At 43.8% G+C, this 27,200-nt stretch overlaps 1 protein-coding gene across 4 annotated transcripts in view; it reads right to left on the minus strand.

The window, feature by feature from the left end:
- Nucleotides 1-27,200, minus strand: part of TRAPPC9 (trafficking protein particle complex subunit 9) — a 744,079-nt gene that overhangs the window by 661,029 nt on the left and 55,850 nt on the right. For all 4 annotated transcript variants that reach the window (XM_024250828.3, XM_009244129.4, XM_024250829.3 and 1 more), the window contains one exon: nt 23,081-23,206. In XM_024250828.3, coding sequence (XP_024106596.1) covers nt 23,081-23,206 — 126 coding nt within the window. The remainder of the gene's footprint in view (nt 1-23,080; nt 23,207-27,200) is intronic.

Here is a 27,200-nt window from a genome sequence, read left to right on the forward strand (position 1 = left end):
AAAAAAAAAAGAAGAGGTGGGGGTACTTAACACCTTTATCACAAATCTGGAAATGCCCAGACCTTCAGCTGCACCCACTACGTGCCAAACATGATAAAAGATGTTGGGGCAGAAAAGACAAATACTGATCTTAGCCAGTGCCCTTCAAGAGGCCACCATCTAAAATAAAGGTGACAGCCGGGGAAGGTCACATGCCTTGGCCTCCAATGCATTAGAACTCCCATTGATTCTTTCATGGAACCTATCTAAGATGAAAGGTTGTAATACTATGATCAGTAATAATACTATTTCATTCCCCTTATCATTTCAGTGTAATAAGAAATCAAATGATAAATACTATATTGCAAATGGAACCGGCATCACTTCAAAGCCCTAAAACAGTTCCTGAATGGGAAAAGCTCGAGCGCAACTGCTTTTGGGCACTAAGCAGACACTTGACTGAGAAGCCGTGAGCCCAGGGAGCCTCAGGACAAAGCCATGTTTGGTCGACACAGGCACCTACGGCACAAGGAGCCGGGGAGTACAAAACGGTCCCAGGCAAAGCTAGGCCAAGATCCTCAGGAAATCTTGAAATGAGATGAAATCCCCAAACTCATTTCCAACCTGCTGCTCTTTTAGGGAATATTAATCAGCACATCTTTGTTCTAATCTTTCAACAGGCTGCACAGTCACGAAGTCCGAGTTCAGGGCCCAGATGTTTATGTGAGGTTCCAACGGAAATGGCTCCAAGACTACTCAAGACAAGGAGCTTTATTCACAAGACAGACTCTGAGGGATCCAAATATTAATTCACTACTCCATTTCCAAGTAGAAAGTAAGTCTGGACCTGCTTTATTCTGTTAATAAGAAATAAAGTGACAACATCAGAGGGAAACTCCAGACACAGGACTTGTCTCTGGCAGGATGGAGAGGGAGGAATACAGCCTGGAGCTGTAAAGTCCTGAGTTCCAGGGCCACATCTGCATATCCCTAAGAAACAGGGATCATCAAATCTAATTACGATTGTCAAAAAGACTCAATGAAATAATGCGAACACTGAACATAAGCCTAAAACTCTCGGTGAGTGTTCAAGAAACAGAAATATCACTGTTAGTTAATGCCTTTGAAACCACAGGTTCTAACCCCAAGTTAACCAGCCACTGATGCTCTAGAAAATGCCTTAATCCTCATCAGCCTTCTCAAATGTGGGCACTTGCAGTGCTCGGAAGAACAAGACAGTGACAGATGCATGGGGCAGCCTGGTGGCTGCACTCAACTAGGTGATGACCCTGGGGGAATGCTGGATGGGAAACAGCGGGCCCCACACATTCCCAGGTTTGAAAACACACTCTGCTTCTCTCACTGGCTATTTCCAGCCATAATTACTTGGAGAGAAAATACATCTTCAAAATTATACAAACTTCCCACATATGTCTATCAAAAAAGTTTGGAAAAAACATAACTTACTTTCTTATATCCCAGAGTAGGGGTATGAGGCATGCACCAAGGATTTTCCTTTAAAAAGCATCTGTCTAAAGTAATTGGATCCATTTTCAGTTTTAATCATTCAAAGGTAAGAATGAAAACAAAGCAAAACAAAACAAAAGCTTCAATAAGACCCGGTCCCTCAAAACTTCATGAAGTAGTAGAGGAGACAGGCCCATAAAGAATCACAGTGTTGGAGGCTGGGCACGGTAGCTCACGCCTGTAATCCTAGCACTTTGGGAGGACGAGGCAGGCGGATCACAAGGTCAGGAGATCGAGACCATCCTAGCCAACACAGTGAAACCCCATCTCTACTAAAAATACAAAAAATTAGACAGGTATAGTGGCAGGCACCTGTAGTCCCAGCTACTTGGGAGGCTGAGGCAGGAGAATGATGTGAACTCGGGAGACAGAGCTTGCAGTGAGCCGAGATTGCGCCACTGCACTCTAGCCTGGGCACAGAGCAAGACTCCGTCTCAAAAAAAAAAAAAGAATCACAGTGTTCAGGCCAGGTAATGTGGCTCAGGCCTATAATCTCAGCACTTTGGGAGGCTGAGGCAGGCAGATTACCTGAGGTCAGGAGTTCAAGACCAGCCTGGCCAACATAGTGAAACCCCATGTCAACTAAAAATACAAAAATTAGCCAGGCGTGATGATGGGTGCCTATAGTCCCAGCTACTCAGGAGGCTGAGGCAGGAGAATCACTTTAACCCAGGAGGTGGAAGTTGGCAGTGAACCGAGATCGTGCCACTGCACTCCAGCACAACAAGAGTGAGGCTCCATCTCAAAAAAAAAAAAAAAAAAAGAATCACAGTGTTGGGAAGAAGATGGACAGAGAGATGGCTGAAACAGGGATGCTGTGCCCTATGCCTTGGACAGGTACCTGGAAGGTTCCTAGACTACCAGGTGTACCCACCACGTGCTAGAGGAAGGATACTTTGTACAAGTCAGTGCCCTTCGTGAGGACACCATCCAAAAGAGATGGCCAAGCAAAGTCCATGCTTGACCCCTGATCACCCTGGTTCCAGCCTTTGATTCACTCTTGGATAACCTGAAAAACCCACTCCTTTGGCTTCAAGAAATACTGCCTATTTTACCATCTTTGGGTTTAGTGAGCAAGTGAGTTCATGTGTACTTTAAAGATGATTTGAATTCTGACTACAGCTTTTCTCCACATTCATCTTTCCATACCAGAGTTCTGAGTTTCTTTCTTTTTTTCCTTTTTTTGAGACAGAGTTTCACTCTTGTTGCCCAGGCTGGAGTGCAGTGGCATGATCTCAGCTTACTGCAACCTCTGCCTCCCAGGTTCAAACAATTCTCCTGCCTCAGCCTCCTCAATAGCTGTGATTACAGGTGCCCGACACCACATCCGGCTACTTTTTGTATTTTTAGTAGAGACAGGGTTTCATCATGTTGGCCAAGCTGGTCTCAACCCCTGACCTCAGGTGATCCACCTCAGCCTCCCAAAGTGCTGGGATTACAGGCATAAGCCACTGCACCTGGCCAAGTTCTGAGTTTCTTTAAGTCTGTTCTCCGTAAAATCTAGTCCCTCCAATGACAACTCATGCAGCCTGAAATTAAAAGCCAATTAAACAAGACCATACACAGCTAAAACGTCCCCCACCCCCGCATCACTGCTTTCCTAAACTCCTCTCCTGCCTGTCCAAAATAGACTAATGCCTTCCACACTACACTCACAAAACACTGCAGATCTGTCTCCTCAAGCAGAAATGAGCTCTCTATAGGAGGAGACCATTTGTATTCCCCTCTGAATTCCTAGCACAGCGTGGTGGCAACAGATATGATTGTCATTATAGTTTCTTTCCTTTAAAAATACTTTGGGCCAGCCCGGCCAACATAGTGAAACCCCGTCTCTACTAAAAATACAAAAATTAGATGGACACGGTGGTGCACACCTGTAATCCCAGCTACTTGGGAAGCTGAAGCAGGTGAATCGCTTGAACCCAGGAGGGCAGAGGTTGCAGTGAGCCACGACCACGCCACTGCACTCCAGCATGAGTGACAGAGCAAGACTCCATCTCAAATGGGATACTTAAATGAGACCTTAGGAGAGAGACAAAGGTAGTACGTTTGGGGTCTAACATCTCAATCCAGAGCTTCCATGAACCTTTTTCATGTTTTCTGTTCACTGATTGATTCAGAACGTAGCTTGTCACTCCAGAAGGATTTACGTTTTTCTGCCAGGAGTTTGTGGTCACTCTTATACCAGCACAACTTTAAACTAAACCCTCTTGGGATTGGTTTTGTTTCCTTCTGTAATGCTTAATACTGAGCGTCAACTTGATGGGATTGAACGATGCACAGTATTGATCCTGGGTGTGTCTGTGAGGGTGCTGCCAAAGGAGATGAACATTTGAGTCAGTGGGTTGGGAGAGGCAGACCCACCCGTCATCTGTTGCCAGCGCAGCTAAGAATATAAGCAGGCAGAAAATATGAAAAGACGAGACTGGCCTAGCCTCCCAGCCTACATCTTTCTCCTATGCTAGATGCTTCCCCCACTAGAACATCGGACTCCAAGTTCTTCATTTTTGAGTCTCGGACTGGCTCTCCTTGCTCCTCAGCTTGCAGACAGCCTATTGTGGAACCTTGTAATCATGTGAGTTAATACTCAGTACACTCCCCTCCCCTTTATATATGTATATATCCTATCAGTTCTGTCCCTCTAGAGAACCCTGACTAATACACCTTCCAACAAGATCAAGTTTCTTTATTTTCTTACTTTAAGGACTGAGGTATTTTCTATTTCATTCTTTTGCTAAACGTGTTGTTTGGGGGATCTTGGCTTTACACATGGGTCTGCCATCCAACTCCCAAGTCTGGGCAGGTCTAAGGTTTATTTTCTATCCCTCCTATGTGAGCACTGAAAGCTGTTACCACAGCTAGGCAGGGCATTCTCTGGCTTCCAAGGCCCACTGACTTTCAGAATTCCTGCTTTTGGGAAAAAGATTTCCTTTTCCTTTCTTAACAATGAGCTTTGCATTTTGAAAGATGTTGGGGATGGGGATGGGGGGATTTTTCTCTCTTAATCAGAATTTTAAGGAACTTGTGCTGAGGGTTTTTGGACCACTATATTGTCAAAACAAAAATCACCAGGTATTTTCCAAACTTAAGTATTATTTGAAATTTTTCTTTTCTTCCTTTTTAACTATTAACAGACTTTTTTTTTTTTTTTTCATTAAAAAACATTGCTCAGTCCATGGCCCAGCCTGGTATCTGGGGCCACAGGGCCTGCCCGGTGCTGGTTTTTACCAGGGCAGCCTGGTGCTGGTGTCCGAGGCAGGCCTGGAACTCACATCGCTCTCCTTTCGCTAGTGGAGGTCATCTCCCTCCACGCTGTGCTGCCTGGGGCCGGAGAAGGCTGGTGCAAGGCTGTCCTTCCCATCCTCTTCCATGCACCTTTTCTTATTTATGTGCGACCCCTGGGTGTAGCTGTGGTCTCCTGCCTGGTTTCCTGGCTCTTGTGAAGGTGTGTGTGTGGATGGTTGTCAGGTTGGTGTTTCTTCAGGTGGACAAGTGCCGAAAGGTCCTATTCTGCCATCTGGCTCACATCACACCTTCTCTAAGAGAATTAATATCAGCCCCAAATCTTCACATTATACATGACACATTTAAGGTGAAGCAAACATGCAGGAAAGAAATGCTAGGATAAATCACTTGTCCCCATATATTGTTTGCTTTATAAAAGAATTATTTATTGCAATTAAATTGCATAAAAAGAAAAAAAATTAAGCCAGCAACTAGAATGAAGCCTTGAAGGGACATACAAAATTAAGAAAGGGATGAAGCCAAAAAATGAGAAGACAATCTATAAGCTTAATAAAATCCATATCCTACGGATGAAATTACTGATTGCTAGAACACCTAATCTAAACATGACAGTAACGTAAGATGCCTTTCTTATTAGGAAATGGCCAAGATAAAAAATAATCAATTAAAACAAAAAATTAAATTATAAGTTTTGCCTGCAACTAAATTTGTCTCCTTCCTGGAAAAAAGGAAGATTTGCTGGTTCTTTATTGTAGATATCTCGTGTTCATGGATTGGAAGACAATATTGTTAAGATGGTAAAACACCTCAAATTGATCTACAGACTCAATGCGATCCCTATCAAAATCCCAGCTGACTTATTTGGAGAAATTGACAAGCTTATGCCAAAATTCACATAGAAGTACAAGGAACCCAGAATAGCCAGAACGATCTTCAAGAAGAACGAAGTTGGAGGAGACACACTTCCCAGCTTCAAAACTTACTAATAAAGCTATAATAACCAAGATAGTGTGGTACTGGCATTAAGTACCACATAAGATCAATGGAATAGAATTAAGAGTCCAGAAAAAAAAAATTACGATCAACTAATTTTCCACAAGAGTGCCAATGGGGAAAGAATTGTCTTTACAACAAATGCTGCTTGGACAACTGGATATTCATATACAAACAAATAAAGTTAGCCCCGGCATGGTGGCTCACGCCTGTAATCCCAGCGCTTTGGGAGGCCGGGGTGGGTGGATTGCCTAAGGTCAGGAGTTCAAGACCAGCCTGGCCAACACAGTGAAACCCTGTCTCTACTAAACTTAGAAAAAATTAGCCAGGCGTGGTGGCAGGCGCCTGTAATCCCAACTACTCAGGAGGCTGAGGCAGGAGAATCACTTAAACCCGGGAGGCGGGGGCTGCACTGAGCTGAGATCGTGCCACTGCACTCCAGCCTAGGTGACAAAGAGAGAATGTCTCAAAAAAAAAAAAAGAAAAAAGAAAAAGAATAAAGTTGGACCCCCTAACTCACATGATGAACAAAAATTAACTCAAAATGGGTCACAGACCTAAATGCAAAAACTAACCCTATAAAGTTCCCAAAAGAAAACAATAAATCTTCATGACCTTGGGTTAGCAATTTTTTTAAATATATAACACCAAAAACACATGAAGAAAAAATAAATAAATTAGACTTCACCAAAATTAGAAACTTTTGTGCTGCCAAGGACACCATCAAGAAAGTGAAATGGGCCAGGCATGGTGGTTCATGCCTGTAATCCTAGCAATCTGGGAGGCCGAGGCAGGTGGATCACTTGAGGCCAGGAGTTCAAGACCAGCCTGGCCAACATTATGAAACCCTGTCTCTACTAAAAATACAAAAATTAGCCATGTGTGGTGGTGTATGCCTGTAATCCCAGCTACTTGGGAAGCTGAGGCAGGAAAATCGCTTGAACCCGGGAGGCGGAGGTTGCAGTGAGCTGCGATTGTGCCACTACACTCAAGCTTGGGCAACACAGCCAAACTCCATCTCAAAAAAAAAAAAAGAAGAAAAGAAAAAGAAAGAAAGTGAAATGACAATAACAAAATGGGAGAGAAATTCTGCAAAGCAAGGATCTGGTAAGGGACTAGTATCCACAATATATAATGAACTCTTACAGCTAAACAATAAAAAGAAAGTAAACCCCAATTTAAAACTTGACAAAGAGGGCCAGGCACAGTGGCTTGCGCCTGTAATCCCAGCACTTTGGGAGGCCGAGGTGGGCGGATCACAAGGTCGGCAGATCAAGACCATCTTGGCCAACATGGTGAAACCCCGTCTCTACTAAAAGTACCAAAAAAATTAGCTGGGCGTGGTGGCATGCGCCTGTAGTCCCAGCTACTCAGGAGGCTGAGGCAGGAGAATCACTTGAACCCAGGAGGCGGAGGCTGCAGTGAGCCGAGATTGCACCACTGCACTCCAGCCCGGACAACAGAGTGAGACTCTGTCTCAAAAAAAAAAAAAAAAAAAAAAAAGCACATGGGAAAAATGCTCAACAGCATCAGCCATCAGGGAAATGTAAATCAAAACCAAAATGAGACATCACTTCATACCCACTAGAATGGCTCTCATCAAAAGATGGACAATAACAAGTGTTAATGAGGATATAGAGAAACTGGAACCTTCAGACATTGCTGGTAGAAATGTAAAATGGCGCAGCTGCTTTGGAAAAGTTCACAGTTTCTCAAAAAGTTAAACCCAGCAATTTCACTCCCAAGTATATACCCAAGAGAACTGAAAATATGTGTTCCCACAAACACTTGTACATTCCCACAAAACTTTGTTCCCACAAAATACATGTATATGAGCGTTCACTGCAGCATTATTCTTAATAGCCAAAGGGTGGAAACAACCTAAAGTCCATCAACCGATACATGGATAAATAAAACATGGTATCTCCATACAGCAGATACTAAGTGGCCATAAGAAGGAATGAAGGGGCGGTTCCAAGATGGCCGAATAGGAACAGCTCCAGTCTACAGCTCCCAGCGTGAGCAACACAGAAGACGAAGATGGATTATTTCTGCATTTCCAACTGAGGTACCAGGTTCATTTCACTGGGGCTTGTCGGACAGTGGGTGCAGGACAGTGGGTGCAGCACACCAAGCGTGAGGCATCGCCTCACCCGGGAAGCGCAAAGGGTCAGGGAATTCCCTTTCCTAGCCAAGCAAAGCTGTGACAGATGACACCTGGAAAATCGGGTCACTCCCACCCTAATACTGCACTTTTCCAATGGTCTTAGCAAATGGCACACCAGGAGATTATATCCCGTGCCTGGCTCGGAGGGTCCCACACCCACAGAGCCTTGCTCATTGATTGCTAGCACAGCAGTCTGAGATCGAACTGCTAGGCAGCATCGAGGCTGGGGGAGGGGCGCCAGCCATTGCTGAGGCTTGAGTAGGTAAACAAAGCTGGAACTGGGTGGAGCCCACCGCAGCTGAAGGAGGCCTGCCTGCCTCTGTAGACTCCACCTCTGGGGGCATGGCATAGCCAAACAAAAGGCAGCAGAAACCTCTGCAGACTTAAATGTCCCTGTCTGACAGCTTTGAAGAGAGTAGTGGTTCTCCCAGCACGGAGTTTGAGATCTGAGAACGGACAGACTGCCTCCTCAAGTGAGTCCCTGACCCCCGAGTAGCCTAACTGGGAGGTACCCCCCAGTAGGGGCAGACTGACACCTCACACGGCTGGGTACCCCTCTAAGATGAAACTTCCAGAAAAACGATCAGGCAGCAACATTTGCTGTTAGCAATATTCGCTGTTCTGCAGCCTCCGCTGCTGATACCCAGGCAAACAGCGTCTGGAGTGGACCTCCAGCAAACTCCAACAGACCTGCAGCTGAGGGTCCTGACTGTCAGAAGGAAAACTAACAAACAGAAAGGACATCCACATCAAAACCGAATCAGTACGTCACCATCATCAAAGACCAAAGGTAGATAAAACCACAAAGATGGGGAAAAAACAGAGCAGAAAAACTGAAAATTCTAAAAATCAGAGAACGTCTCCTCCTCCAAAGGAACGCAGCTCCTCACCAGCAGTGGAGCAAAGCTGGACAGAAAATGACTTTGATGAGTTGAGAGAAGAAGGCTTCAGATGACCAAACTTCTCTGAGCTAAAGGAGGAAGTTCGAACCCATCGCAAAGAACTTAAAAACCTTGAAAAAAGATTAGACGAATGGCTAACTAGAATAACCAATGTAGAGAAGTCCTTAAATGACCTGATGGAGCTGAAAACCATGGCATGAGAACTACGTGACGAATGCACAAGCTTCAGTAGCCAATTCGATCAACTGGAAGAAAGGCTATCAGTGATTGAAGATCAAATGAATGAAATGAAGCGAGAAGTTTAGAGAAAAAATAATAAAAAGAAACGAACAAAGCCTCCAAGAAATATGGGACTATGTGAAAAGTCCAAATCTACGTCTGATTGGTGTACCTGAAAGTGACGGGGAGAATGGAACCAAGTTGGAAAACACTCTGCAGGATATTATCCAGGAGAACTTCCCCAACCTAGCAAGGCAGGCCAACATTCAAATTCAGGAAATACAGAGAATGCCACAAAGATACTCCTCAAGAAGAGCAACTCCAAGACACATAATTGTCAGATTCACCAAAGTTGAAATGAAGGAAAAAATGTTAAGGGCAGCCAGAGAGAAAGGTCGGGTTACCCACAAAGGGAAGCCCATCAGACTAACAGCTGATCTCTCAGCAGAAACTCTACAAGCCAGAAGAGAGTGGGGGCCAATATTCAACATTCTTAAAGAAAAGAATTTTCAACCAAGAATTTCATATCCAGCCAAACTAAGCTTCATAAGTGAAGGAGAAATAAAATCCTTTACAGGCAAGCAAATGTTGAGAGATTTTGTCGCCTCCAGGCCTGCCCTACAAGAGCTCCTGAAGGAAGCACTAAACATGGAAAGGAACAACCAGTATCAGCCACTGCAAAAACATGCCAAATTGTAAAGACCACCGATGCTAGGAGAAAACTGCATCAATTAACAAGCAAAATAACCAGCTAACATCATAATGACAGTATCAAATTCACACATAACAATATTAACCTTAAGTGTAAATGGGCTAAATGCTCCAATTAAAAGACACAGACTGGCAAATTGGATAAAGAGTCAAGACCTATCAGTGTGCTGTATTCAGGAAACCCATCTCACGTGCAGAGACACACATAGGCTCAAAATAAAGGGATGGAGGAAGATCTACCAAGCAAATGGAAAACAAAAAAAGGCAGGGGTTGCAATCCTAGTCTCTGATAAAACAGACATTAAACCAACAAAGATCAAAAGAGACAAAGAAGGCTACATAATGGCATAATGGTAAAGGGATCAATTCAACAAGAAGAGCTAACTATCCTAAATATATATGCACCCAATACAGGAGCCCCCAGATTCATAAAGCAAATCCTTAGAGACCTACAAAGAGACTTAGACTCCCACACAATAATAATGGGAGACTTTAACACCCCACTGTCAACATTAGACAGATCAACAAGACAGAAAGTTAACAAGAATATCTAGGAATTGAACTCAGCTCTGCACCAAGCAGACTTAATAGACACCTACAGAACTCTCCACCCCAATCAACAGAATATACATTCTTCTCAGCACCACATCACACTTATTCCAAAATTGACCACATAGTTGGAAGTAAAGCACTCCTCAGCAAATGTAAAAGAACAGAAATTATAACAAACTGTCTCTCAGACCACAGTGCAATCAAACTAGAACTCAGGATTAAGAAACTCACTCAAAACCGCTCAACTACATGGAAACTGAACAACCTGCTCCTGAATGATACTGGGTACATAACGAAATGAAGGCAGAAATAAAGATGTTCTTTGAAACCAATGAGAACAGAGACACAACATACCAGAATCTCTGGGACACATTTAAAGCAGTGTGTAGAGGGAAATTTATAGCACTAAATGCCCACAAGAGAAAGCAGGAAAGATCCAAAATTGACACCCTAACATCACAATTAAAAGAACTAGAGAAGCAACAGCAAACACATTCAAAAGCTAGCAGAAGACAAGAAACAACTAAGATCAGAGCAGAACTGAAGGAGATAGAGACACAAAAAACCCTTCAAAAAATCAATGAATCCAAGAGCTGGTTTTTTGAAAAGATCAACAAAATTGATAGACTGCTAGCAAGACTAATAAAGAAGAAAAGAGAAAAGAATCAAATAGATGCAATAAAAAATGATAAAGGGGATATCACCACCAATCCCACAGAAATACAAACTACCATCAGAGAATACTATAAACACCTCTATGCAAATAAACTAGAAAATCTAGAAGAAATGGATAAATTCCTGGACACATACACCCTCCCAAGACTAAACCACGAAGAAGTTGAATCTCTGAATAGACCAATAACAGGCTCTGAAATTGAGGCAATAATTAATAGCTTACCAACCAAAAAAAGTCCAGGACCAGATGATTCACAGCCGAATTCTACCAGAGGTATAAGGAGGAGCTGGTACCATTCCTTCTGAAACTATTCCAATCAATAGAAAAAGAGGGAATCCTCCCTAACTCATTTTATGAGGCCAGCATCATCCTGATACCAAAGCCTGGCAGAGACACAACAAAAAAAGAGAATTTTAGACCAATATCCGTGATGAACATCGATGCAAAAATCCTCAATAAAATACTGGCAAACCGAATCCAGCAGCACATCAAAAAGCTTATCCACCATGATCAAGTGGGCTTCATCCCTGGGATGCAAGGCTGGTTCAACATACGCAAATCAACAAATGTGATCCAGCATATAAACAGAACCAAAGACAAAAACCACATGATTATCTCAATAGATGCAGAAAAGGCTTTTGACAAAATTCAACAGCCCTTCATGCTAAGAACTCTTGATAAATTAGGTATTGATGGGATGTACCTCAAAATAATAAGAGCTATTTATGACAAACCCACAGCCAATATCATACTGAATGGGCAAAAACTGGAAGCATTCCCTTTGAAAACTGGCACAAGACAGGGATGCCCTCTCTCACTACTACTATTCAACATAGTGTTGGAAGTTCTGGCCAGGGCAATCAGGCAGGAGAAGGAAATAAAGGGTATTCAATTAGGAAAAGAGGAAGTCAAATTGTGCCTGTTTGTAGATGACATGATTGTATATCTAGAAAAACCCATTTTCTCAGCCCAAAATCTCCTTAAGCTGATAAGCAACTTCAGCAAAGCCTCAGGATACAAAATCAATGTGCAAAAATCACAAGCATTCTTATACACCAATAACAGACAAACAGAGAGCCAAATCATGAGTGAACTCTCATTCACAATTGCTTCAAAGAGAATAAAATACCTAGGAATCCAACTTACAAGGGATGTGAAAGACCTGTTCAAGAAGAGCACAAACCACTGCTCAGTGAAATAAAAGAGGATACAAACAAATGGAAGAACATTCCATGCTCATGGATAGGAAGAATCAATATCATGAAAATGGCCATACTGCCCAAGGTAATTTATAGATTCAATGCCACCCCCATCAAGCTACCAATGACTTTCTTCACAGAATTGGAAAAAACTACTTTCAAGTTCATATGGAACCAAAAAAGAGCCCACACTGCCAAGTCAATCCTAAGCCAAAAGAACAAAGCTGGAGGTATCACGCTACCTGACTTCAAACTATACCACAAGGCTACAGTAACCAAAACAGCATGGTACTGGTACCAAAACAGAGATATAGACCAATGGAACAGAATAGAGCCCTCAGAAATAATACCACACATCTACAACCATCTGATTTTTGACAAATCTGACAAAAACAAGAAATGGGGAAAGGATTCCCTATTTAACAAATGGTGCTGGGAAAACTGGCTAGTCATATGTAGAAAGCTGAAACTGGATCCCTTCCTTACACCTTATACAAAAATTAATTCAAGATGGATGAAAGACTTAAATATTAGACCTAAAACCATAAAAACCCTAGAAGAAAACCTAGGCAATACCATTCAGGACATAGGCATGGGCAAGGACTTCATGTCTAAAACACCAAAAGCAATGGCAACAAAAGCCAAATTTGACAACTGGGATCTAATTAAACTAAAGAGCTTCTGCACAGCAAAAGAAACTACCATCAGAGTGAACAGGCAACCTACAAAATGGGAGAAAATTTTTGCAATCTACTCATCTGACAAAGGGCTAATATCCAGAATCTACAATGAACTCAAACAATTTACAAGAAAAAAACAAACAACCCTATCAACAAGTGGGCGAAGGATATGAACAGACACTTCTCAAAAGAAGACATTTATGCAGCCAACAGACACCTGAAAAAATGCTCATCATCACTGGCCATCAGAGAAATGCAAATCAAAACCACAATGAGATACCATCTCACACCAGTTACAATGGCAATCATTAAAAAGTCAGGAAACAACAGGTGCTGGAGAGGATGTGGAGAAATAGCAACACTTTTTACACTGTTGGTGGGACTGTAAACTAGTTCAACCATCGTGGAAGACAGTGTGGTGATTCCTCAGGGATCTAGAACTAGAAATACCATTTGACCCAGCCATCCCATTACTGGGTATATACCCAAAGGATTATAAGTCATGCTGCTATAAAGACACAAGCACACGTATGTTTATTGCGGCACTATTCACCGTAGCAAAGACTTGGAACCAACCCAAATGTCCATCAATGATAGACTGAATTAAGAAAATGTTGCACATACACACCATGGAATACTATGCAGCCATAAAAAAGGATGAGTTCACGTCCTTTGTAGGGACATGGATGAAGCTGGAAACCATCATTCTCAGCAAACTATCACAAGGACAAAAAACCAAACACCGCATGTTCTTACTCATAGGTGGGAATTGAACAATGAGAACACTTGGATGCAGGAAGGGGAACATCACACACTGGGGCCTGTTGTCAGGTGAGGGGATGGGGGAGGGATAGCATTAGGAGATATACCTAATGTAAATGATGAGTTAATGGATGCAGCACACCAACATGGCACATGTATACATATGTAACAAACCTGCACATTGTGCACATGTACCCTAGAGCTTAAAATATAGTTAAAAAAAAAAAAAGAAAAAGAAGGAATGAAGGGGACTGGGTTCAGTGGCTCACACCTGTAATCCCAGCACTTTTGGAGGCCAAGGCGGGCAGATCACCTGAAGTTGGGAGTTCGAGAGACCATCCTGACCAACATGGAGAAACCCCGTCTCTACTAAAAATACAAAATTAGCCAGGCGTGGTGGCGCATGCCTGTAATCCCAGCTTCTCAGGAGGCTGAGGCAGGAGAATCGCTTGAACCTGGGAGGCAGAGGTTGTGGTGAGCTGAGATCGCACCATTGCACTCAACCTGGGTGACAGAGCAAGACTCTGTCTCAAAAAAAAAAATACAAAACTTAGCTGGGCGTGGTGGTGCACACCTGTAATCCCAGCTACTCGGGACGCTGAGGTGGGGGAATTGCTTGAACCTGGGAGGCGGAGGTTGCAGTGAGCAGAGATGGCGCCATTGCACACTCCAGCCTGGACAACAGAGTGACACTCCGTCAAAAAAAAAAAAAGGAATGAAGGACTGATTCGTCCTACAACATGGATGAACCATGAAAACATGACGCTAAGTGAGTAATCTAGACACAGAAGGACAAACACTGTCCTTTTTTTTTTTTTTTTTTTTTTTTTTGACAGAGTTTTGCTCTTGTCGCCGAGGCTGGAGTGCAATGGTGTGATCTCGGCTCACTGCAACCTCCGCCTCCCAGGTTCAAGCGATTCTCCTGCCTCAGCCTCCCGAGTAGCTGGGATTACAGGCATGCGCTACTATGCCCGGTTAATTTTGTATTTTTAGTAGAGACGGGGTTTCTACATGTTCGTCAGGCTGGTCTCAAACTCCCGACCTCAGGTGATGTGCCTGCCTCGGCCTCCCAAAGTGCTGGGACTACAGGTGTGAGCCACCGCACCTGGCTAACACTGTCCTTTTAGGTGAAGGGCATATAAGTGTTCATTGAACTACTCCTGTAGCTTTTCTGAAGGTTTGAAGTCTTTCCAAGTAAAAATAAAGTATATTATACATTACAAATATAAAACAATAAAAGCAATCCCTCATTGTGGGTGGAGTGGTTACGGATTAAATGCAGACACAGGTGTGGCACAGCCACCAATGGTCACTGCTGTCATGGCCACTCAGGTGAGTGGTGCTGATGCTGGCGAGTGCCACAGGATGGAGCATGAGTCATAGCTGACTCCACTTCATGCATCCAACAAACATTAAAAAGTGCCTGGTCTATGACAAGTATTGTGCTTAGCACAGTGGCTAAAAAAATGAATAAGATACAGTCCCCAGTCTAGAATCTGCATGCATTACCAAACTTTCCTATTAAAAATGTATCACTTTAATATTCAGCTCAGCTCTAAGGTAACCCCTAAGGTAAAGAGCTTAGAATTTCTAAAAGCAATAAGTGTCTGTAATATGCTCTGTTTATGCATTTATTTACATTCTGCCTCATTCTAAAAGAGGATCTAAAATCAATTTTTTAAACACACACAATTTAACAACAATAACCAAAAAAAAAAAAAAAGATAAAAATCAGTGTAGAGAAAATGAGAATTCTAGTTAAAGGAAACCAGGGGAAGGTTAAATCACAAAAATGTCTGCCATGAAGTAGGTGTAATTATTAAGGGTAAGCTAGAGACTCAGCTCTAAGGCTCCTAACAGCTAAAGCAAAAAGATAAAGATGAAGGCTGGGCGTGGTGGCTCATGCCTGTAATCCCAGCACTTTGGGAGGCCGAGGCAGGTGGATCATTTGAGGTCAGGAGTTCAAGACCAGCCTGGCCAATATGATGAAACCCCGTCTGTACTAAAAATACAAAAATTAGCCAGGCAGTAGTGGCAGGTGCCAGTAACCCCAGCTACTCGTGAGGCTGAGGCAGGAGAATCGCTTGAGCCTGGGAGGCAGAGGTTGTGGTGTGAGATCTGGCCACTGCACTCCAGTCTGGGGAAGAAAGTGAAACCCTGTCTCTAAATAAATAAATAAATAAATAAATAAATAGAGATAAATATCAATGCCCACGAAATAAGTATCTGCACCAACTGCAGGCATGTCCCCATGCAGGAAGCTGTGAAGCACCATTCTCATCCTGGAGCATCATTCTCAATGCCTTCCTGGGTTAAACAGAACAACCCACAGCACAGATATGGGGCTCATTCTCCAGGCTCTGGCTTTTCCTTTATTTTAGTCCTCTCCCTCTTTCCTCACTTTATTGGGCTTCAAATGGGATCTGAAACTCCAACCTAAGGACTGGGTCAAAGATTCCTACCGCTTTGCAGGCAGCTGCCATCCACAGCCCAGCGGGGCATCAGAGACCCACCTGGCTTCTCATATCTCTGCAGCTTTGACTGCTCACTCAAGAGAGATTTCCTTATATGCCTCTTACTCTCTCCTAAAGACAAGGTGCAATATAGCAGACTCTTGTTCATTCAGAAATGTCTCAGTTCCCTCTCTCTCCTTTTACATCTCTAATAAGGAACTTGACTTTCCTCCTTCCCCATCCAACAGCTTCTTTGTGAGAACTATGAATTCCTCACAAACAATCTCAAAGCCACGCACCCTGCTGGCTGGACTAAACTGTTTCAGCCATAGCTAAGCTGCATTCCTACTACTTTCCCCCTTCTATCTTAAAAAGCCTTTCCCAAATCTCCCCGTGCCTCTGATTTTCAGCTTAAATTGACATAAAGTTTGAGGTTGCAATTATTATGTGCATATCTAGCAGGCTTTTCCTGGGTTTCCTTAGCAACAGCTTCATTAAGGAACTGCATCAAAAATTTTAAAGAGGCTATACTTACATCTGAACAGAGTAGCCTGCATAAAATTTGAATGGCTTTGAAGAGAAAATTAACCAGGAACAAAGAGGTGGCAGGTCTTAGTCAGCAGTATCATAAGCCAAAATGTTTTCAAATGGCTCGGAATTATTCCTGAATATTTGGTTTGTGGGAGGCAAAGGGTGTTGGATTCAATGCGAGTTGATCCTAGAGTATGTTCTGTAATCTGGTAAAGTCAGATTATTTTCTAGTTTTCCAAACAATTCCCTACTACCGCTTTCTCTTACTGTCACTTGCCATTTTTGACTAATTAAGAATTAAGAAAGTAAGCCGGGTGCAGTGGCTCATGCCTGTAATCCCAGCACTTTGGGAGGCCAAGGCAGGTGGATCACCTAAGGTCGGGAGTTCGAGACCAGCCTGACCAACATGGAGAAACCCTGTCTCTACTAAAAATACAAAATTAGCCGGGTGTGGTGGCACATGCCTGTAATCCCAGCTACTCGGGAGGCTGAGGCAGGAGAATCACTCGAACCCAGGAGGCAGAGGTTGCGGTGAGCCGAGATCGTGCCATTGCACTCCAGCCTAGGCAACAACAGCGAAACTCTGTCTCAAAAAAAAAAAAAAAAGAATTAAGAAAGTGAGCAGGGCGTGGTGGCTCACGCCTGTAATCCCAGCACTTTGGGAGGCCAAGACGGGCGGATCACCTGAAGTCAAGAGTTTGAGACCAGTCTGGCCAATGTGGTGAAACCCCATCTCTACCAAAAATACAAAAATTAGCCAGGTGTGGAGCGGGCACCTGTAATCCCAGCTACTCGGGAGGCTGAGGCAGAAGAATTGCTTGAACCCAAGAGTCAGAAGTTGCAGTGAGCCGAGGTCGTGCCACTGCACTCCAACCTGGGCTACAAGAGCGAAACTCCGTCTCAAAAAAAAAAAAGAATTAAGAAAGTGAATTTCAATCATTTGGGTAGTTTGGGGGAAACTACCTGATGTGGTACATAGAGCTTGGATTTTAGAACCCAAATGGTTTAAATACCAATGGCGGTATCTACAAGTCAATCCTGGAGACACGGCAAACTCCTCTCCTCAATTTCTCATCCTTAAAATGGAGCGTAATAAACTACTTTGCAAAGTTGTTGTGATGATTATGGCCAACATCTGAAAAGCATCTAGCTAAATGCATGCAACAAGCTGGCTGCTTAATCACTCGTATTATCAATGAGTTTCAGCTTATCTGATAACAGAGAGGCTCTGCCTTTTCATCTTTTTTGTGTGCCAACAAAGCTTATTTTACAGGATTAATACTGCTAGAGCAGGCCTGACTAGAAAATTCCCCAGGTCTACAAGGCAGAACATGTTCTTTTCCTTGGATCAAATTTACAATTATCTATGTTTATGTTTATCTGCTCAGTACCCATTTCCCCCTCTAGACCTGAAGCTCAGTCAGTGTGAGACCACGTCTGTTTTGCTGCCCACTGAACACTCAAGGCTAGCAGACGACTGACACAGCGCTGAGTGCCTGGCCTTTGGTGTGGAACACGTGAGTGAGGGCGGGAAAGAGAGAACCAGCACACCTCCCAGAGGCCCTTCGCCTCTGAAATTATGGTCTGGCTTTGGACAAGTTGTACAACCTTTCCTTAGCCTGAGGTTCCTCCTCTACAAACAAGAATAACTTTACTGGAAACACAGAATTATAAGGATTAAAGAAAATAACCAAATTCACAAGCCTGTAAACTGTCTGTTAATGGGTCCTCAACAAACAGGAGCTGCCTGCCATCCCTTTGATACAATCAGTGAGCCGTGAGGCAGACATGTTTGCTGAATGCTTTCTAAAAGCCAAGCACAGTGCTTAGCACTTTATATGCATTATTCTATCATTTACAACTTACAGCAACTCTAGAAAGAAGTGAATATTATCATTCCCATTGTATTTTACTTTATTTTATTTTTTATTTTATTTTTTTTTTAGATGGAGTTTTGCTCTTGTCACCCAGGCTGGAGTGCAGTGGCACCATCTTGGCGCACTGCAACCTCCACCTCCTGGGTTCAAGCGATTCTCCTGCCTCAGTCTCCTGAGTAGCTGGGATTACAGGTGCCCCCCACCACACCCAGCTATCATTCCCATTTTATAGACTTGGAAACAGGCTAATGAGGTTACATAACTATTCCAGGTCCCACAGCGAGGAAATGGCAACTTCAATCTAAATCTGGGGGGCCAAAGTCCATGCTTCTTCCACCTCACCTCTACCTCACTCTTTGCTTGTAAAATCCACATGTCCAACTCATAAGTGTATAGGTAGACAGTTATTAAATGAGGTGTTTGCTACCATTTGTGAATTATCTTAGATAGATAATTATCATAAACCATTCACCTAAACAACTAAGGAAAAGACAGGTCAATCCATATCCCTGCACACAAAGAGAAGGAACTCAGCAGTGAATTCCGTAAAACGAAAAAACCCTTTCCAATACCACTAAATCCAGATGTATTATTTATCAGTTTTTGTATTTGCACAGGGATTCTTAAAGCAGAAGGAACTTGCAATAATCATATCTCAGTTCCTTTCAAAATTTCCATATTAGCCAAAGTCATTTCCAGGAATAGATAAAACTCATCAATTCTACAATGGAACATACTTGATCAAGAACCAAAAGCTTGTTCTATTTCAGAAAAACTACAGACCCCTCTTCTTTATTGTTCTTATAAAATCCCACCAGAACTCATTATCTTGCTGCCTGCTCATCTGGCAAACAAACATGGAGATGAGTCAACTCAAGCCATGCGTCGTGCTGGGGAAAACTCACAGGGCCACGGAACCACATCTGCACTGTCCCCGCCCGCCCAGCATGGGAGAGCGCTGTTCGCCTTTCACCGTGTCTTTGCTGACCTCTAGTGGTCCACAGGAAGAAAGCGCAAACAGCAAAAGGACAGGCTGCTCCAAAGAACAAAACGTCCTCACATTTTAAGTGAAAACATTTTATTTTATGAAATGTGTGTTTCTATACCCACCAGTGAAAACAGATTTCCAGCATGCCCAATTTAGCAGCATTAACTTGCAAAGGCAACTCCAGTTGTTAACGGCAAGCCACTCTCAAAGCCCTGCCCCCGGCTCCCAACCAAATCGTCTGCAATTCCACTGCTTCAGGCCTTCGAAGGGTCCGTTTAAAAGCACAGTCCACCCTCCACTGTCACAAAAGATGTCTCTTTACACCCTCCAATCTGATCATAACACTTGCCCATCACAGAGTCACTTTATGGGGCAGGCATCAAGACAGTACTGGGCAGGAGGTGTCAAGGCCAGTCCTTCCAGTGACCACATGAATTTGTTATCCTGTCATTTTACAGACCATACTATTAAGAGGCAGAGACACCGAGTGATTGTGCTCAAGGTTACGCAGCTAACAGGTGGCAACGCAGGAGTGTGAACCTGAGCCCATCTGACAGCTCGACTCCACTGCAACTCCCCGCTTAGATTCCTTCAGGGATTCTCTCTTGCCTACCTGATAACTTTTATGCAAGACCCATGACAGGAACTGACCTCAGCCTGCGCCGGGGCCCTTCTTCCCCACACTGTCCCTCACAAACAAAACTGCTATGACCCCCAAGTGACTTCTGTGCTCAGAGCTCACACCCAGTCACATGTTTACACCCGGTCTCTGCTCAGAGGCTCCTCAGCACCACTCTGCTGGGTACTTTTCACTCTCCTCAGAGAGCACCTCCTCCAGGAAGCCCTCCACCCTCAGCACTTAGCGCATCAGGCTCCGGGGCAGGGACCACATCCTCATTGGTCCTACAAATCTGTGGCCCGGTGCTGTGCTGAACCCCTCGTAGGTCCCCCAAAAAGCATGTCAAATAAGAAGTATGATCCAGCTGTTGGTTCATTTGCCCGGCATCACCGGGGAGAATACCTCCCCTTGGGCGCCCAGGTAACTGAAGCTTCCACTTTGAAGTGTCAGGTTCCCGCTTCTGCCCATCTTTACCAGAAACTTCAACATAAACTGCAAGATACAGACCTCCTCCTAATGCTCTTCTGATGGCACACTGCACCAATGGTGGTGCTGTTTCCCTTACACTACGTGGCCTACAGCTTTGAGGGACTGTGGTGGTGTTTGTTTTTACTCGGTTTATGGGCTTTACTCTGTTCTGGTCTCTCCCTTTGGTGTGACACTGACACTTGCCATTTTGACTTATCGGCCTCCCTGCCAACGTCTAATCTAGGAAATTAGCCAAGATGACGGGTCCAAGGGGCAGTAAATACACTTTACAGAGAGGGAACTGAGGCACACAGAGGTTAAACATCTCGCCAAGGCGAGTGAAGCTGGAATGCCGACCCCAGCAGTCTGTATCCAGTCTGTGTGCTCAACTCTCATGCTAAAACGCCTCTCTTTTTATAGACTATGGCTATAAACATTATAAAGTACCAAAATATGGACCAACTCTGAGACGGTGGTATACTGTTATTTTGTTTCTACTTAGGTTATCTGCTTTCAATTGAAAAAATTAAGAATCTCTGTAGTCAATGTGGCAACATTTCAACATATTAAATCTGGATGATAAGCATGAGTGTCTTATTATTAGTCATACTTTTTTGTGTGTTCAAAAGAGAAACTGATTTGAAAGTCTTTCTCCTCTCTCCTCCACCCCCTGCCCTGTCTCTCGCCTGAGCCCCCAGACCCACACCTCTCTTGTTATGTGAGAAGCTGAACCTCTCCTCTTTCCCTCCACCACTACCTTGCAGCTTGCCCTCCTCGGAGCCCAGCCTGACCATCGGGCACCTAACAGAGCAACACTCCATTCCACCCGACCCACAGCCAGCCGCCGACCCTTTCCACGTAGACTCCCAAGCACGTTTCCAGTGGGCTGGCCTTCCCGCCAACAGCCCCAGTCCTCTGGGAAAGCTGTCAGCACTGCTCGCCTGGGCTCCCCAAGGGCCTCTGCAATGGGCCCCCTCCCTCCCTCTCCCTCCGTCTCCCTCCACTCCACACAAATCTGGTCGCATCAGTCCCTGATGTTAAGACCTTGCCTTTTTTTTTTTTTTTTGAGACAGAGTCTCGCTCTGTCGCCCAGACTGGAGTGCAGTGGTATGATCTCAGCTCACTGCAAGCTCTGCCTCCCAGGTTCACACCATTCTCCTGCCTCAGCCTCCTGAGTAGCTGGGAGTACAGGCACCCGCCACCACACCTGGCTAATTTTTTGTATTTTCAGTAGAGATGGAGTTTCACCATGTTATCCAGGATGGTCTCAATCTCCTGACCTCACGATCCGCCCGCCTCAGCCTCCCAAAGTGCTGGGATTACAGGCGTGAGCCACTGCGCCCGGCCAAGACCTTGCTTTTAAAACCCGCCGCTCTTAGAAGCAGCCCCAAATGCTTCACCTGGCCAAGAAAGCCCTCCCGCTCAGATTCTGTCCTCCCTACCCCTCTCTCTTCCTCTCCCTCCCTCCCTCTCCTCCCCTCCCTCTCCATCTCCCCATCTTTCCACCCCCACCGCCATCTCTGACTTTATTTGGTCTCTCCCAGTGATGTGTTCTGTTTCTGGGCATCACTCATGCTGAGCCATTTTCTTCGTGAATGACCTTCTCCCATCTCCTCTTTACCTGGCTATCTCCTATTCATCCTTCAAGGCCCAGTTCCAGTCTCACTGACTTAGAGACTGTCCCTGGCCCCCACACCCTCCACCTCCATTAAACTAAATTAAATCCTTTTGTCACTTGCTCCCTTGGCACCTGTACCTCCAATTTTTTTCCACTTACCCACTGCTCAATGTCTGCCTTTCCCACAAAACTGTCAGATGGATGAGGACAGGACCCACCTGCCTCAGCTCTCTTTCCCCCACCCTTAGCACAACGCCCTCCTCACTAAGTATCTGCTGAATTACAGTGACCTATGTTCTCATACTCATCTTGTGTCCTTAAGCAAATTGTTTAAATTGGTCTCAGTTTCCCTACTTATAAAGATCCAAGTTAAACTAAATATCTAAAATCCTTCTAAGACTATCAATTTTAGGATTTAGCATTATCAATCCACAACTAAAGGATTTGATGATTGTTTTATTAAAAATCCATTTAGATTGAGATTTAAGTATTATTTGCTGGGTTACCACTGTGTCAAAGGAGCTATATAAGTGCTTTCACAAACTGCATGTTTTATAAATCCAACACCCCAAACTGGGTTACAAATGGCAAGTACTTCATGAGTGACAATATCAAGACAAGAGGCGTGAAGCTTGTTGAAGGTTGCCAAGCTGGTAAAACACAGTTATTTCTCCAAAAAAACAAACAAAAAAAAAATGCAAAGGACAGCAAGTTCTGAATTTTGAAAGTTAAATACCACAATGAAAGAAGTAAAATATACAAATAACCATGTTAATTAGAAATCAAGTTAAGATTCAACAGTTTTTATCATGGCATGCTGAACCTCAGCAAAACGAAATAAGCTGAATTCATAGTGAATCAATTCCACAAGAACTGGAGGAACTCTTCCACTTATAGGTAGATATACACTCACCTGTCGAAGGTTAATGTAAACTGCATTCTGAAGAAATTCTGATGCTTCCATGCTCCGTTTCTGAATTGCAAGGACACGTACAGCCTTGATGCACGCTTCCAACTCAATCACTCCCGCATTCTTATACTGCACGGTGTAAAGGAAATGCCTCAGTCAAAAAAGAGTTCAGATGTTTCTGTCACATTCTAAAGGCTGTGCTACTGGGACTCAATAACTACAACAACACTTCCCCCAGCACAGGGCTCCAGATACCCCTCCTGATATGGTTTGGCTCTGTGTCCCCACCCAAATCTCATCTTGAATTGTACTCCCATAATTCCCACATGTTGTAGGAGGGACCTGGTGGGAGATAATTGAATCACGGGGGTGCTTTCCCCCCATATTGTTCTCGTGATAGTGAATATGTCTCATGAGATCTGATGGTTTTATCAGGGGTTTCTGCTTTTGCATTTCCTCATTCTCTCTTTGCCTGCCGTCATCCATGTAAGACCTGACTTGCTCCTCCTTGCCTTCTGCCATGATTGTGAGGCTTCCCCAGCCACATAGAACTGTAAGTCCAATTAAACCTCTTTCTTTTGTAAATTGCCCAGTCTCGGGTATATCTTTATCAGCAGCATGAAAACAGACTAACATAGTAAATTGGTACCAAGAGTGAAGTGTTGCTGAAAAAACACCTGAAAATGTGGAAGCGACTTTGGAACTAGCTAACAGTCAGAGGCACGAACAGTTTACAGGGCTCAGAAGAAGACAAGAAGATGTGGGAAAGTTTGGAACTTCCTAGAGACTTGTCAAATGGCTTTGACCAAAATGCTGATAATGATATGGACAATGAAATGAACAATGATATGGACAATGAAAGAGGGCTGAGGTGGTCTTGGATGGAGATCTCAGTTCTTGTTGGCAACTGGAGCAAAGGTGACTCTCGTTACATTTTAGCAAAGAAACTGGTGGCATTTTGCCCCCACCGTGGAGATTTGTGAACTTGAGAGAGATGATTTAGGCTATCTGGTGGAAGAAATTTCTAAGCAGCAAAGCATTCAAGAGGTACCCTAGGTGCTGTTAAAAGCATTCCGTTTTAAAAGGGAAACAGCATAAAAGTTTGAAAAATTTGCAGCCTGACAATGCGATAGAAAAGAAAATCAGATTTTCTTAGGAGAAATTCAAGCCAGCTGTGGTAATTTGCATAAGTAACAAGCAGCCAAATGTTAATCCCCAAGACAATGGGGAAAATGTCAGAGGTCTTCACAGCAGTTCCTCCCATCACAGGCCTGGAGGCCTAGGAGGAAAAAGTGGATTCGTGGGCCGGGCCGAGGGTCACCATGCTGTGTACAGCCTAGGGTCTTGGTGCCTGTGTCCCAGCCACTCCAGCCAAGGCTGAAAGGAGCCAACATACAGCTCGGGCCATGGCTTCAGAGGATGCAAGCCCCAAGCCTTGGCAGCTTCCATGTGGTGTTGAGTGTGTGGGTACATGGAAGTCAATAACTGAAGTTTGGGAAGTTTCTGCCTAGATTTCAGGAGATGTATGGAAACAGCTGGATGCCCAGGCAGAAGTTTGCATCAGGGGTGGGGCTCTCATGGAGAACCTCTGCTAAGGTAGTGCAAAAGGGAAATATGGGGTCGGAGCCCCCACATAGAGTCCCTACTGGGGCACTGCCTAGTGGAGCTGTGAGAAGAGAGCCACTGTCCTGCAGACCCCAGAATGGCAGATCCACTGACAGCTTGCACTGTGCACTTAGAAAAGCCACAGACACTCAATGCCAGCCCATGAAAGCAGCCAGGACAGGGGCTGTACCCTGCAAAGCCACAGGGGCAGGGTTGCCCAAGACCATGGGAACCCACCTCTTTCATCAGCATGACCACCTGGATACGAGACATGGAATCAAAGGAGATCATTTTAGAGCTTTAAGATTTGACTGCCCCCCTGGGTTTCGGACTTGCATGGGCCCTGTAACCCCTTTGTTTTGCCAATTTCTCCCATTTGGAATGGTTGTATTTACTCAATGTGTGTACCCCCGTTGTATCTAGGAAATAAGCAGCCTGCTTTTGATTTTATAGGCTCATAGGCAGAAGGGACTTGCCTTGTCTCAGATGAGACTTTGAAGTGTGGACTTCTGAGTCACTGCTGAAATGAGTTAAAACTTTGGGGAACTGCTGGGAAGCCATGATTGGTTTTGAAATGTGAGGACATGAGATTTGGAGGGGCCGGGGTGGAATGATAATAGTCTGACTCTGTGTCCCCACCCAAATCTCATCTTAAATTGTACTCCCACAATTCCCACATGTTGTGGGAGGGATCCAGTGGGAAATAATTGAATCATGGAGGTGGTTTCCCCCATACTGTTCTTGTGGTAGTGAATAAGTCTCATGAGATCTGTGTTTTTATCAGGAGCTTCCGCTTTGGAGTCCTCTCCTCATTCTCTCTTTGCCTGCTGCCATCCATGTAAGACGGGACTTACTCCTCCTTGCCTTCCACCATGATTGTGAGGCTTCCCCAGCCACACGGAACTGTAAGTCCAATTAAACCTCTTTCTTTTGTAAATTGCCAGTCTCCGGTAAGTCTTTATCAGCAGCATGAAAATGAACTAATACACCTCCCCACCAAAGCCAGAGAATTTGTTTGTGAGAAAGTCTATCCTTTATGGAAGCAAAAGCGATTGGTGTGGCTGAGTGAGTCTATGAATGCCACATAAATGTGTATGCATTCATTAAAATAATATGACCACAGTAGCTTGCTATTTTGCAAAATTTCAAAATATTATCAGTGGATAGATACTTTGCTATTCATTTCTGCTTATCATCCCTTGTAGTACTCTAAAAAATTTTTAGAAACTCTCACACCTGCAGCTTTAATGCAGTTGTTGTAAATTCATTTTACTCAGTTGCAAAAAATCTGGCTCCCTGTGTGTTCAATGCTTTCTGATTTTGTCTCAGAGTTGCTTGTTCCTACTTCTCAGTTCCTATTATGGTTCCTGAGATGAAGAATAAATGAGGGCGTTTGGAACAGAAAAGGCTTTGTGGAATTTCATTCAACTACGCAATAAACTGGGGAGTATCTCTTAAGCTTCATCCCCAGTTCTCCTAGCTTCAAGACAGGAGAGCCACCCCCAGCCCCTCTTACACACCATGTAGCTCCAGACCCGGGAGCAGGGAAAAGAGGAGGATTCAGGTTCCAGAACTCTTCCAAAAAAGAAGAGTTCAGATGGATGGATCTCCTTCCTTCCCTCCGATGCCCTTCTCCCTCCCAAGCCTCCACTGCAAAATCCTCCATGCTAGCCATTCTGCATTTTTGTTTTCTACTCCAAACCTTATTTTTATTTTTTTTCTTAGTTATCCCACCTGGACTGATTTTCAACTAATGTTGCATAATTTAAAATTAAAGAAAGGGTTTATAGAGGTTGTCCATGTATACTAGTATCTGAAGAGAAACAGAGGTTGGGAGGAAAAACACACTAATATTCTTTTGCTGGGGCATTAGGACATGTGAAAACCAATGCATATAATTGACAAGCCTTTGCTGAGACCCACTGGAGGCCTGGTGTGGCATCACTGCTAATGAACACGCAGTCTATTTACCAACCATGAAGAAGCAAAGGCACAACTGGTTATCTTTCTCACTAAAATCATGTATAAGGTGGGACAAGCAGTTTTATAATTACTATGCCAGAAAGGGTAGGCTTCATTCCTCCCCTTTTCCACACACATAATGTACATGTAATCTGTGTTATATTAAATATAAGTTATCACAGACGATCAGAAAAAGGAGCTTTTTATACTCGCTTAAATACCAACAATGAAGTCAGAAATCTATCAATTGTATACACTGTTTCATGACACAAGAAAAAACTAACATAGCAACTTGATTCTATGGAAATGCCATTTTTCCTTCAAAACTCTTAAAACAGGTTCTATTGACATGAGAATAAAAGTCAGCACAAATTTTTCCCACATATTTTTGGTTAAATTTACATATTTTAATGTATATTACAAAGAGATTTAAAATGAAATCATGAAAAATTATTTTTTTTTGAGACAGGGTCTTGCTCTGTTGCCCAGGCTGGAGTGCAGTGGCTTGATCACAGCTCATCGTAGCCTCAATCTCCCAGGCTCAGGTGATCCTCCC

This window comes from Pongo abelii, chromosome 7 (assembly GCF_028885655.2).
Source record: "Pongo abelii isolate AG06213 chromosome 7, NHGRI_mPonAbe1-v2.0_pri, whole genome shotgun sequence".
In the NCBI taxonomy this organism is placed as follows: Eukaryota; Metazoa; Chordata; class Mammalia; order Primates; family Hominidae; genus Pongo; species Pongo abelii.